The following is a 14,296-nucleotide window of genomic DNA, read 5'->3' on the forward strand; positions in this document are numbered from 1 at the left end:
TAATGCCCTCGCCTGAAGGGCCGGCATTCCATAGGGGCGCCGGTTTGACACCTGGCTGCTCCTTTTCCTATCCAGCTCTCTGCTGTGGCCTGAGAAAGCAGTAGAAGATGGCCCAAGTCTTTGGGCTCCTGCACCCGCGTGGGAGACCCAGAAGAAGCTCCTGGCTCCTGGCTTTGGATCGGCACGGCTCCAGCCGTTGCGGCAAACTGGGGGTGAACCAGCGGATGGAAGACTCTCTCTCTCTGCCTCTCTTTCTCTGTCTGTGTAACTGTGTAACTCTGACTTTCAAATAAATAAATAAATCTTAAAAAAAAAAAAAAAAAAGCAGCTGAGTCTCAAGCCGGCGCCCAAATGGGATGCCGGCACTGCAGGCAGCAGCTTTACCTGCTATGCCACAGCGCCAGCCGCAACTCTCATTCTTACTTTCTTATGACTTCAACTATTTAGAATTAAGAGTTACAGTTAATACTTCATTGTTTGATTTCACATGAGTTAATTTAATTTGCCCAGTAATAAGTTTTATGAGGGCACCATAACTTCAGCAGCAGAACACTGGTAACAGCCTTTGGTAGGATAATTTTTTTCTCCCCCTCCTGTTACTTAAGTGTATTATTTAAAATATCCAAAGAATATATATGTAAATTTTAAAGCATACTTCTAATATAAAGGTTAGTAAATGCCTCTCTGTACGCTGAGTAGTGCCTAGAGGTTACCACTCTTAGAAATTTTGTTTCTTGTTCCTTGATTTTTCATAAGTACATTCTAAACAATTTGTTTTTGAGGTGCATAAAAATGGATTCAATGTGTAATGTTCTGGAACTTGGTTTTATGTATAACTTTTTTTTTTTTTTAAGATTGATTTTATTTATTTGAAAGAGTTACAGAGAGAGGTAGAGACAGAAAGAGAGGTTTTCCGTCTGCTGATTTATTCCCCAGATGCCCACAACGGCTGGAGCTGTGCAGGTCCGAAGCCAGGAGGCAGGAGCTTCCTCCAGGTCTCCCACATGGGTGCAGGGGCCCAAGGACTTGGGCCATCCTCCACCACTTGCCCAGGCCATAGCAGAGAGCTGGATCGGAAGAGGAGCAGTCTGGACTAGAACCGGCACCCCCATGGGATGCCGGTGCCTTAAGCCAGGGCCTTAACCCGCTGCACCTCAGTGCCGGCCCCCATTATGTTTTTAAGATTGAGGGATGTTGTTTCATTTGGATGAACTTGATAGCTTTCACCATGATACTATATTCCATTGAGTGAGCGTGCCAGTTTTTTTTAGCCTAGCCACAGATATCTAGGCTGTTAGCAATGCTTTGTATTATGGATAGTACTTCAGTGAACATTCTTAAGGATCTATAGGTACCCATATACATAAATTTCTCTTACAGCAATTGCTGTACAAAAGAGATACAAGTATTTTGTTTTTCTAGTTGATGTTTTATATTTTTTCTTATATACTTTTCATTTAATGTAATTTGTTCTTTGTCTCCCATAAGGGCACATTTTTCTATGTGAGGTCATTGCAATGTCTCCAGCCCCTAGAATTATACTTGACTTAAAGTTCATGGTGCTGGGGCTAGTGCTGTGGTGCAGTAAGTTAGTCTTCTGCCTGCGGCACTGGCATCTCATAAGGGCGCCAGTTCTAGTCCTGGCTGCTGCTTTCTGTTCTGGCCTGGGAAAACAGTAGAAGATGGCCCAAATGCTTGGACCCCTGCACCCATGTGGGAGACTGGTAAGAAGCTCCTGGCTTCGGATTGGCACAGCTCTGGCTGTTGCAGCCATTTGGGGCGTGAACCAATGGAAGAAGACCTTTCTCTCTGTCTCTCTTTCTCACTGCCTGTAACTCTACCTCTTAAATAAATAAATAAAATCTTTTTAAAAAAAAGTTCTTGGTGCCTATTTGATTAGTGAAAGAAATGCTTTTCAGATGTATCATATGAATTTATGCTTTCATCAACAAGAGATCTGATATTATAATGTGTGTGTGTGTATGTTTTTTTTTTCTCAGTTTAACAGCATGATTTTTCACTGTGGTCTTAATTTGTGTTTTCCTGATTACTGATGAGGCTAAGTGTCTTTTACAGTTGTTTGGTTCTTAAGTGGGCTGCTTTTTGTTTCATTTTGTAACCAAATACTTTTCCTTGCTGTGGTAGGTGGATGGAGAGCTAGAAGCTCTGATGGAAAATGGTGAGGGTCTCTCCGATAAAAACCAAGTTCTCAGCTTATCCCGGCTAATGGTTAGAATTGAAACTTTGGAACAGAAACTTACCTGTCTCAAGCTAATTCAGGTGAACACCTTAATATTAATTTATATTTATTTCTGATTTTGGAGTAGGACAAATGACAGTCCAGGTGAATGAAAAAGGAATAATTTTCATGAGTAGAGTTAATCTTATTTTTAAAATGGACTTGTGAGTTCTATATTACTTTGAAAGTTTATATCCTTAAATCTATTTATAGATTTGGCTTGCCTTGTTTAATCAAATGTTGTGGAATTTTTTGTATTTCAGTTAGTGATCTCTGGAATAATTTCAATTTCCCTCTGCTTTAGCATGTCATAGCCAGTTAAAAATGATTTCAAAGAGTAATTTTAGTGGTAATCTCATTTTTCTGCTTTATTCAGGTGTTAAATAATAAAAAAACACCCTATGATTAAAAAGAATAAAGCTACAAGAAAGAAAAAGCCTTTTGAGGAAGCATCTGAAAGGGAGAGAAGAAAGTATTTTAAAGACTAACTTTTTATACTTTTAGCTTTTTCAGTAAAATCATAGATCCAGTTTTTTCTTAGAAATGATTTTCATTGTAAATTACCTGTTAATATTTATGTAATTTTTACTTTAGTACAGTCCAGGTTGACCTGACTTGTTACATTTACATAACAAAAAAGTGTAACTTAAAACATTTGTTCTCATTGGGTTAATAAAAACACAATTTTTAGAGTTTCTGTGAATTTAAGACTATGTACTCCTCTCCATGGATCATCTATAATGCTCTGTCTGGTATTGCCTCCATAATATCTTTTCCCCCATGAAAGAACACGCATTCACAATCCTGCCTGAAGTCCTTTCTGGAACGCCATGGGCTGTCTCTGTTGTGGATCTGGATGGCAGAGCTGGGTGATGGCCGGGAGAGCAACCAGAAACTTCAGGAAGAGGTCAGTTACTATTCAACTCATTTGTTTCTGAAAATACTTGGCTCACTTGTTAAAAAATACTGGTTGCTTACACTGAGTCTATGTAATGTATTTTTTTTTTTTAATTTAAGATTTATTTATTTATTTGAAAGGCAGTAACAGAGAGGCAGAGGCGGGGTGGGGGGTAGGTTTTCCATCCGCTGGTTCACTCCCCAGATGGCTGTAATGGCCAGAGCTGTGCTGATCCAAAGCCAGGAGCCAGGAGCTTCTTCTGGGTCTCCCATATGCTGCAGGAGCCCAAGGTCTTGGGCCATTTTCCATTGCTTTCCCAGGCCATAGCAGAGAGATGGATTGGAAGTGGAGCAGCTAGAACTTGAACCAGCCACCCATATTGGATGCCAGCATTGCAGGTTGCAGCTTTACCCACTACACCACAGCACTAGCCCCTGTATTCACTACTTACATTTAATAATGTTGTTGGCCTCCATTTGGGATGCCCACATCCATACGAAGTGCCAGTTGAAGTTCTGAGCAGCTTCTTGCTAATGCGTCTGGGAAGGCAGTGGACGATGTCTTAAGTGCTTGGGTTTCTTGTCATCCATGTGAGACATCTGGGTGGAGTTCTGGGCTCTTGTCTTTAGGCTGGCCCAGAACTGGGTTTTGTGTCCATTTGAGGAATGAACCTCAAGATCTCTATCGGTTTCTGTCACTCTGCCTTTCAAGTAGATGGAAATTTATAAAAATAAATTAAAAAACCCTTAATGTTATCATTCCGGTATCATCCTTGTAATGGTACTATTTCCTATACCTGGCTGGTATTGAATTTGCTCTATTGTTTTCCTTTTAGTATCCATTTTTTTTAATTAAATATTTTATTTTTTTGAAAGGCATAATTACAAAGAGAGAAAGAGAGAGAGCAAGCTTCCATCTAATGGCAATGGCGGGGGTTGAAGCTAGGATCCAAGAACTTCTTCCAGTTCGAATGCTTGGAGCCAAGCACTTGTGTCATCTTTTTTTTTTTTTTTTTAATTTTTTAATTAATTTATTTTTTGACAGGCTGAGTAGACAGTGAGAGAGAAAGAGACAGAGAGAAAGGTCTTCCTTTGCCGTTGCTTCACTCTCCAATGGCTGCCGCGGCTGGCACGCTGCGGCCGGCACACCGCACTGATCCAAAGGCAGGAGCCAGTGCTTCTCCTGGTCTCCCATGGGGTGCAGGGCCCAAGCACTTGAGCCCTCCTCCGCTGCACTCCTGGGCCACAGCAGAGAGCTGGCCTGGAAGAGGGGCAACCGGGACAGAATCCAGCACCCAGACCGGGACTAGAACCCGGGGTGCCGGCGCTGCAGGCGGAGGATTAGCCTATTGAGCCATAGCGCCGGCCTCACTTGTGTCATCTTGCACTACTCTCCCAGGCACATTATCAGGGAGCTGGTTTGGAAGTGGAGCAACTGGGACATGAACTGGTGCCCATATAGGATGCTGGCACACCTCCCCTCTACCATAGTATCTTTTAAGGTTGATACTACATAGCTGAGAACTTTTAGAGTAGGTATAATATTATAGTTAATGAAGGATCCAGTTTATTGCTAAAACCAGTCTTAAACTGCTGGGTAACCATGTAATTTTTAATTATTTGAGAAGTGGAGAGAGACTTACAGAAAGAGGGAGTTCCATCTACTGGTTCACTTCCTAAATTCCCACAACAGCCAGGGAGGACCAGGCCGCAGCCAGGAGACAAATAACTCTGTGTGGGTATCCCCATATGGGTGATAGGAACTCAAGTACTTGAGCCATCCCTGGGTATACCTTAGTAGAAAGCTGGGATCAGGAGTGGGGCCAGGACTTTACCCCAGGAACTTTAGTATGTGATGTGGGCATATCAAGTAGCATCTTAACTGCCACGCCAAAACCCTGCCCCTATGTATTTCTTAAAAGCTACTCAGGTTTGGGAACTACTGGTAGAGTATATTAATCAGTCCCATTTGTTGCTGTAAGTAGCCACCTGCTCCACATTTTACTCTTGCTGATCAGTCCTATTATAAGTTTTCTTTTTTTCTAAAGGAAAAGAATATTATGACTTTAAATATATTTTGTATTTACAGAGACTTTGGTCTTCGTTTATTTAAGGTAGTATAAAAACAGTACTCCTACAGAAATAGAATCTGAGTCCCCTGCAGGGATTTGAAAGATGTGTATAATGTGATGTGATTTTTTTTTTTATTTATGTTTAATCAGATTATAAAGACTTTGGAGCACTTGCCTATTCCTACTAAAAATATGTTGGAGGAAAGCAAAGTACTTCCAATTATTCAACGTTGGTCCCAGACCAAGACTGCTGTCCCTCAGCTGAGTGAAGGAGATGGGTATTCTAGTGAGAATACATCACGTGCTCACACACCACTCAATACGCCTGATCCTTCCAACAAGCTGGGCGCAGAAGCTGACACAGACACTCCCAAGAAACTCATGTTTCGTAGACTTAAAATTATAAGTGAAAATAGCATGGACAGTGCAATCTCTGACGCAACCAGTGAACTGGAAGGCAAGGATGGCAAAGAGGACCTTGATCAGTTAGAAAATGTGCCTATAGAGGAGGAGGAAGAGTTGCAGTCACAACAACTGCTCTCACAACTACCTGAATCCAAAGTTGATAGTGAAACCACCCTGGAGGCCAGTAAGCTACCTACATCTGAGCCAGAGGCTGATGCTGAAATGGAGCCCAAAGAGAGCAATGGCACAAAACTAGAAGAACCTATTGCTGAGGAAACACCATCTCAAGATGAAGAGGAGGGTGTGTCTGATGTGGAGAGTGAGAGGAGTCAAGAACAACCAGATAAAACAGTGGATATAAGTGATTTAGCCACCAAGCTTCTGGACAGTTGGAAAGACCTAAAGGTAAGAATACATTTTTTGTTAATTTTAACTTGAATCACTCAGCTTTAGACCAATTAAGCCTACTTTTCTAGCCATGTGTATGTCTCAAAAATGAAGTACCATCTCTTTTACTATCGGCTAGTAATGAATGTCTCAGACATTGTTTAGACCTTGGCAAGAATCATACCAGCCAAAATAAGATATAAATGTTCCTTTTTCCTCATTCAGAATGCATATCAGAACTGTGACTTCATCATTCAAGTGCTCTTTACAGTAGACTAAAAAAATCCATTGAGTAACAAATTTATGATTCTATCTATAACTAAAAAAAACTATTTAATTGGAAATCACTGTATTGGCTTAATGGAAAGTTAATTAAATTGAAAGTAGCTGAAAAATCAAGATAAATTGGCAACTTCTCTTCAAAAATTGAATATTTTGTTTAAGAAAAGTGACTTTACAGATCAAGTTGGATATTTAGTTCCACTATTGTTTCTGAAATAGGTCTACTTTTAAATGGCTATTTCTTTTTTCTAGAGGAAAAGTAGGAAAGTCTGGGCTCTTCTATCAAATATATAGATAATCTCTTGTTCAGGAATGTAACAAAATGTGCAGGGTTTGCTTCGCAGAAAACCCCAAGTGTGGGTCTTGGATAAGCACAAGAGTGAGTAAGAAGATGAGCCTGTAAGAGACATGGTACATTTTGTTGTTAAGTGATCTAAACCTGAGAGCCAGGTTTTGAGGACCCTGTCACCTACAGGTGACTTCCTAGCTCCTGTTTTTATGTTCATAATTTCTGATACCAGAGCTGAAACAACCAGATAAAACAGTCCAGATTTATTTGCAGCAAGATGAAAATCTGAATCCTCCCTGCCCCTAAGTATGACTACAAAGCTCACCCAATGTGATCCTGTCATTTCACCTAGTGGAATTAGCCTTGCACTGAGCAAAATGAGTTGATTGTTCACTGTGCTTCCTGATTTCCTGTGTTGAGACCCTTCTCTAGCATGATGGTTTCACCTTTTTAACCCGTTTGAGCTCTTATTCATGCTACTTTTAGTAATTACAATTCAGCATAAGCTCAGCCTTATTGTCTTATGAAATCTGACTTTTATGTAAATATATAAGAAAAGATTCATAGTAAATCTGCTTATGAAACAATATGTGTGAACTTTTAGGAGTCAGATTGCACTTAATTGAAAGATACTGGATGGTCACTTGGTGGACCTTTACTTAAGGCCTGCTTTGTGACAGCACAGGAATCCCTAAAGAAGTCTTTCTTGTGTTTGGAAGCTATTGGTGGGGCTGGCACCATGACTGTAGTACAGGAACAAAGGTAGAGTTGGGGAGAAGTGCATAATGCATATGGATAAGGCCTTTACAGCCATAGTTTAATAGAAGGAGAGTGAATGGCGTTGTTGACTCAGTCGTTTGCCTAAGTCTCTGGTGAACATAATTTTTAAAAATTGCTAAGATATTACCACAAACTTGTTTTTTCTTAAAAATCTGGAAAACAAACAATTTTGTTTCTCTTTTTGAATATTTCTGTAATTGTAATGGTGTGAATTAATCTGTAAGATATTCTGACCCAATTAGATATAACTGGGGTAATTTAAACTCTGAGTTTATACATTTTTTTCGAGTCCTGCAAAATTATTTCTTCCCTTTCTTCTAATCTCCCCCTCCTATCTGAATGATCAAAGCAGTTTCACAGAAATATATAGCTTGATGATCCTCTTGACTTGAAGTTTAAAATTTTATTTGTACTTAAAATGTGTCCTTTGTACTTTGGATTTATCCTGATTATTAGTATTAAATAGGGAGCCAGTAAATAAAATTCTTTTGTCTTCAAACTTTAGTTTGCTCTGGAATCATTACCCATCTAGAATTGCATTATTGAGAGTTGTTTTTATTTGACTGTGAACTGTGATGTTTTGTTAACACATTGGTGCGGGGTGGGGGTGTCTTAATTCATCTATCACTCTAATTAACATTTACTATGGCTCTGATTTTAAAATTCTGATTATGGTTGTCCTTAAAAAACATACACACACACACACACACATATTTTAGATGGCATTTAAGCAGAATCCTAAAAATACAGAACCTATAATTTGAAAATGTATTAGAGAAAAATGTTGACTTAATGTGAATACTATGTATTCATACTATCCCGGCATTGAAAGAGTTAACTACTTCTGTCTGACTTCCACCTATGTTCAAGCAGACATTGGCTGAAAAGAAAATGTCTTATTCAACCAACCTTTATTAAGCACCTGTTACCATCCTCTGTTTTAGTTGCTGATACTTAATCCCAAGATCACTCTAAAAAGCATTGATCTAAGATTGTGGTTATATTAACCACCCCAAGCCTCTTTGGCCTTCAGGGAACACCATAATATTACTGGATATGTGTTCCACTTGGCTTTTCTACACACTGGATGGAATGAAGAATGGAAAGGGATTTCTTCTGATGCCTTAATCTTGGTTTTGCTATGAAGGCAGACTGTAGGGATCATCAATAAATTGAAAGAGGGTGGGAGGGAAGGGAATGAAGCTTCGTGAATTACTCTTTGTCCTCCCAGATCTAATGATGATCCCCCTTGTAACTTGAACCATTTCCATCTAGCTTCTCAGGGCAGCAAGGAGCTTGTTAACATCACCAGCTGACCATGTGTCTCCCTTTCTCAACTCCATTTCCAACTTCGTGCTGAAGAAAAACGAGAACCTAGCGTGCATTCTGTGAAGAAACAGGAAGATGGTTGGGAAGTTGGATGATGCATGAAAAATATAATAGGTGAAAAGAGGACAGAGGTGGTTAACTCACTGGCGCCGGCGTTATTTTGGTGCGTCCATTGCCGACAATGGATGTCGTTCCGGGAAAATTCCTACTCCTGGCGAGAAAGGATTAAGTGAGCTACTTTTTCTATACCTATATACACAGGACCACTGCCTTGACTCCACAAGGCTTACACATTTTGACTCCTTAAGTAGAACGTCAACCAAAAATATCACCCAGCACATTGCCACTTAAGAGCATGTATTCATTTTCATGAGCAAATTTGCTGGGCTACATTTTCAGCAGGGACATGTGCATATATTTCTGTTCACAAAGGAATTGTTGTACATTATCCCTCTTACTGAAAATATACCCCAGATTTCACAGAACAAAACAACTGAGTAAAAGTGGTGACTAATTATAAATTAACAGCAAAATCTTCATTCCTTTGGATCATGTGAAGAGGAGGTAAGGTTCCTGTGTGTACTTGGCAGTTTTGGTTGCCATTAAACACCGAGAAGTTATCATGGTTAATAATTCCAGAGCCTCTCTTAAAAACACTTAGATTACAGTGTTTATATATTACAGGGATATATATATATATATACACATATATATATATAAATAAAACAGGGATATATATATATATGTTACAGGGACATATACACACACACACCCCTCTCCTTGTAGATAAATCTGAGTAGTGCTCTTTGCTCCAAGATTTAGATGATTTAGGGACAATGTTTCCTATGTGTATTAAGTTGAGCTCTCCTTGATGACTATTCTTATTCTTCTCTCTTTTCATCATTATCTCAAGACGTTATCTTTAATTTAAAAACATTCTTTGCTTGCAAAGCTAAGCATTAAGCTGTACCAAGAGTTGAAATAAAACAAAGTTACCCAAAACTTAAAAGTTTTGAGTCACTGTTTAGAATTTCACTCCATCACTAAAACTGTACTGTAAAATCTGCTATGGAACATTTTAAAATGAAATTACATGTGCTGAATTCCTGCAGTTAATTTTAAAATCCTTAGTAGAGTAAGATTATTGTGTTATCCATAGGAATCATATTACCTGTCTTTTACAAAAAAAATCAGAATTGCCCCCCAAAGAATGCTATTTTAGGTACTGCTACATTGTGAAATTTTTGTGTCTTCTTTTGGTAAAAGGCAAAAATGGTCTAAAATTTACTAGTAATCCATTTTTTCAAAATTTAATACATACTTTCATCTAAATCAGGGCTTGGTCAAATATGCCCAAGTGCCTGTTTTTATATATATTTTAAATACATATATATATATTTTTAAACACAGCCATGCTTCCTCATTTATATATTATCTGTGGCTGCTTTTGCATTATGATGGTAGTGTTGAGCAGTTGTAACAGAGATGGGACAGCCCAAAAAGCCTAAAACATTTACTGTCTTGTCCTTTACAGAAAGTTTGCCAACACCTGGTCTAAACGATAAAGTACAGAATCTGGCTGCTCTAAACATTCTGGTTTTGAATGAAGTCATTTTCACTTTACTCTTTTGGGTGAGCTCTTAATTCTGTTTCCCTAAAGACATATGTTTCTATTACCCATAAAGGTAGTTTTAAAAAAAGAAGTTTTGACTCTGTTTAGGAAAAACTAAGTTATTTGGATGTAAGACTATCTGAGAAGTAGGAGAGTGTGTATTATAGAATTTCCATGCTAGAAGAGACTTTTATGGAATGTTGTTCTTCCCTCTGGAACATGACCAAGTCATTCAGAAACTTAACAGATTTGTCCAGTATAAATATAAATGATATACTCTATTCTTATTTTTAACTGTAATGGAGCTATATAAAATTTCCTTTTCAATACTTTAAATTTTTAATTCTGATGGAATTTCAGATTTGCAGAAAAATTGCATGAATAATACTCTGTATGTATTCCATGTGCAGTACATGTTCTGGTGACAAATGCAGAAAATTTAGGCTAAAAATTCCATAAACTCTTCACTCATATTCCACAATGTTAATATTTTATCAAATTTTATCATTTTCTCTTAGCTTTAAATTTTTAGTCAAGGAACAGAGAGAGTTCTCATTCACTGGTTTACTTCTGAAATGCTTCCAATGGCCAGGACTGAACTGAACAGAAGCTAGGAGCCAGCATCTTGGTCCAGGTCTCCCACATGAGAGGCAGGGACCCAGCTGTTGGGAATATCACTTGTCTCCTAGCAGGAAGCTAGAATGGAGAGTGGAGCCAGGACTTGAACCCATACACTCTGATATGGGACACAGGTGTGTTAACTGCTAGGCCAAATGACCATTCCTCTTTGTTTTTCCCTGATTTTTTAAAAGAATAGGTTATGAATGTCCTATTGCTCCTAAAATATTTGGTATGTATTTTCTAAACAAAAGGATATTCCCCTTATTACTTTAATATACTCACTAAATTCAGCAAATCAAGCCATATAATACCACTGATGATCTAATCAATATTTCTCGTTCAGGTTTTATCAACGGTTCGTTTAATGTTCTTTACAATGAAAAAATAAGAATATTTTTCTTCCACTAACAATCTAATATGGAAGCAACTTTACATTGAGCTGTGTCTTTTTACTGTCCTTTGTCTTCCTCTGTCTTATAAACTTCACATTACTTAATATTTTGAACTTTGTACGCTATCCTTCAGTTTGGATTTGTCTGAAGTTTTTTTTTTTGTTTGAATTCAGATTATATGGTTTTTGTCAGGATTATTGTAGTAGTAGTGTTCTTCACATGATGTTAATTTTTTCCCATTAATGATATTGTCAACTTTGATCATTTGGTTAAGGTATCTGCAAGTCTTCCTCCAATGTAGTTACTGTTTTCCCCCTTGTAATTAAGTATCACATTGGAGGAACTTTGGAAAAGTAAAATTTTATTTTTCATCAAATTTATCAGATACAGCATCCAATGATTTGGCTGAATCATTTACTACTGTGATGATTACCAAGTGGTGATTTTTGTAATGCATCATTCCTTTTACTTCTGTGTTTATTGGTTGGCTTTACCTGCTTTCTCATTTATTCATTGATTTATATTAGTTTAGACTCATGGATTCTTATTTTTTCAGTGGATTATGATCCTAATTTCATTATTGGTTGCTTAAATTGTCCCATATTTAGCAAGTTGGTTTATGCATCATTTTGACATTTCCACTATTTTTTGTTTTTTAACTTTCTGGCACAGAGTGCTGTTTGAGACTAATCTTACACTTCACTTTTCCCAGCCCTCAATCAGCCATTTTTTCAAGAAGCTTTGATTACATGGGAGATGATACTTTTTTTTTTTTTTTTTAACAGGCAGAGTGGACAGTAAGAGAGAGACAGAGAGAAAGGTCTTCCTTTGCCGTTGGTTCACCCTCCAATGGCCGCCGCGGCCGGCACGCTGCGGCCGACGCACCACACTGATCCGATGGCAGGAGCCAGGTGCTTTTCCTGGTCTCCCATGGGGTGCAGGGCCCAAGTACTTGGGCCATCCTCCACTGCACTCCCTGGCCACAGCAGAGGGCTGGCCTGGAAGGGGGGCAACCGGGACAGAATCCAGCGCCCCGACTGGGACTAGAACCCGGTGTGCCGGCGCCGCTAGGCGGAGGATTAGCCTATTGAGCCGCAGCGCCGGCCCGGGAGATGATACTTTGAAACCAATATTTGAGTTCTAGATAAAGTCATTCCTGCTAGGGACATTGCTTCTAGGACCTGCCAGCAGATTGTATTAAAAGTGTGTGTATGAGTGAATGTGTATATACAACATGCTTGGACCACTCTATCATATCTCTTCTGTTAACCTGAGACTACCCTACTTCTGAATCTTCTGTACCTCCTTTTATGTCTCTCAGTGATAGTTGCTCTTGTGCCTGGCCCTTCAAAGTTCCTAATTCTTGGAGCAGCTGAGATTTCTTTTGCCTTATATGTTAAATAGGTTACATCTTGCTCTTTTAATTCAGGCCCCTATCATTTTTTGCCTAGACTGTTGCCGCAGCCTATTTGTCCTTGTTGCCATTCTTCCCTCCTCACCACCCCCCATATTAATCCCTCATTGTGCTACAGCATTGTCTTATAAAAAAGCAAATGTGCTTAATAAGAATCTCTAGTAGCATCACAGACACTCCCATTCTTCAAAGAACAAAGCCTTTAGTATATTGTATAGGAGATACTTCTGTGTTTATCTAACCTTGTTGCCCAACATTTCTCTTACACATTCAGTTCATGAGTTGTATCAGTTGATGGATTTTCATCTCTCCCAGTCCTTGAGCATACTATTCTCCTTGCTTGGAATATACTTTAAAAAAAAAAACAAACTCCCTTTATTTAGACCTACAGTTGTAGTTCATCCTTTATTTTTTGCTTGTTTTTAAAGATTTATTTATCTGCAAGGTAGAATTACAGAGAAAAGGAGGGAGAGAGAGAGTGCAAGTAAGAGAGAGAGATCCATCTTCTATCTGCTGGGTCACTCCCCAAATGGACACAATGGCCAGGCTGAAGCCAGGAGACTGGGACTTCATCTGGGTCCCATGTGGGTGGCAGGAACCCAAGCACGTGAAGCCATCTTCCACTGCCATCCCAGGTACTACAGCAAGGGAGCTGGATTCAAAGTGGAGCAGCCCGTTCTTGTATGAGATGGCTTAACCAACTGCCCCACAACATCAGCCCCCTGTGGTTAATTTCTTTGTGGTGCCTAGATCTTTTCTCTGTTTCTATACTACTGTAGTAATCTTAACCAATTACTAAAATTAATTACTTATATACTTTCCTCTGCTAGACTCTGACATTTTCACCGCTTGGAGGAAACATTTCCTGATCTTTATAATAGGAGTTACTTTTATATTGGTATCTTCATGGTAATGCTTTTTAAAGCAAGTTAACTCTTAAAAACAGTGAATGACTACTATATGGCCCCTACAACCTGTGCTACTTTCAATAGTCAGAATAATCTTTATTATTATTATTATTTACATTTGAAAGGCAGAGATAGAAGAGAAAGGTCTTCCATCCACTGGTTCACTCCCCAGATGGCCACAATGGCCGGGGCTGGGTTGATCTGAAGCCAGGAGCTTCTTCCTGGTCTCCATGTGGGTATAGAGGCCCAAGCATTTGGTTGATCCTCTGCTGCTTTCTCAGGTGCATTAGCAGGAATCTGGATCAGAAGTGGAGCAGGCCAGCACTGTGGCTCACAAGGCTAATCCTCCACCTGCGGTGCTGGCACAATGGGTTCTAGTCCAGGTCGGGGTGCCGGATTCTGTCCTGGTTGCCCCTCTTCCAGTCCAACTCTCTGCTGTGGCCTGGGAGTGCAGTGGAGGATGGCCCAAGTGCTTGGGCCCTGCACCAGCATGGGAGACCAGGAGAAGCACCTGGCTCCTGGCTTCGGATCAGCGTGGTGTGCCGGCCACAGTGGCCCATTGTGGGATGAACCAACGGCAAAAGGAAGACCTTTCTCCCTATCTCTCTCTCACTGTCCACTCTGCCTGTCAAAAAAAAAAAAAAAAAAAAAGTGGAGCAGCCGGGACTC

At 39.5% G+C, this 14,296-nt stretch overlaps 1 protein-coding gene across 7 annotated transcripts in view; it reads left to right on the forward strand.

The window, feature by feature from the left end:
• SETD2 (SET domain containing 2, histone lysine methyltransferase) overlaps positions 1-14,296 on the forward strand; it is a 117,310-nt gene that overhangs the window by 58,787 nt on the left and 44,227 nt on the right. For 3 of the 7 annotated variants that reach the window (XM_051852507.3, XM_089306397.1, XM_089306396.1), the window contains exons 10-12: positions 2,146-2,280; positions 3,027-3,146; positions 5,359-6,018. In XM_051852507.3, coding sequence (XP_051708467.1) covers positions 2,146-2,280; positions 3,027-3,146; positions 5,359-6,018 — 915 coding nt within the window. Of the gene's footprint in view, positions 1-2,145; positions 2,281-3,026; positions 3,147-5,358; positions 6,019-8,626; positions 8,844-10,214; positions 10,396-14,296 lie in introns of those variants that run through there. The other 4 variants (XR_016214862.1, XR_016214863.1, XR_007921935.3 and 1 more) reach the window with 4 other exon arrangements.

This window comes from Oryctolagus cuniculus, chromosome 10, assembly GCF_051225735.1.
Source record: "Oryctolagus cuniculus isolate XC-2025 breed Fujian yellow rabbit chromosome 10, ASM5122573v1, whole genome shotgun sequence".
In the NCBI taxonomy this organism is placed as follows: Eukaryota; Metazoa; Chordata; class Mammalia; order Lagomorpha; family Leporidae; genus Oryctolagus; species Oryctolagus cuniculus.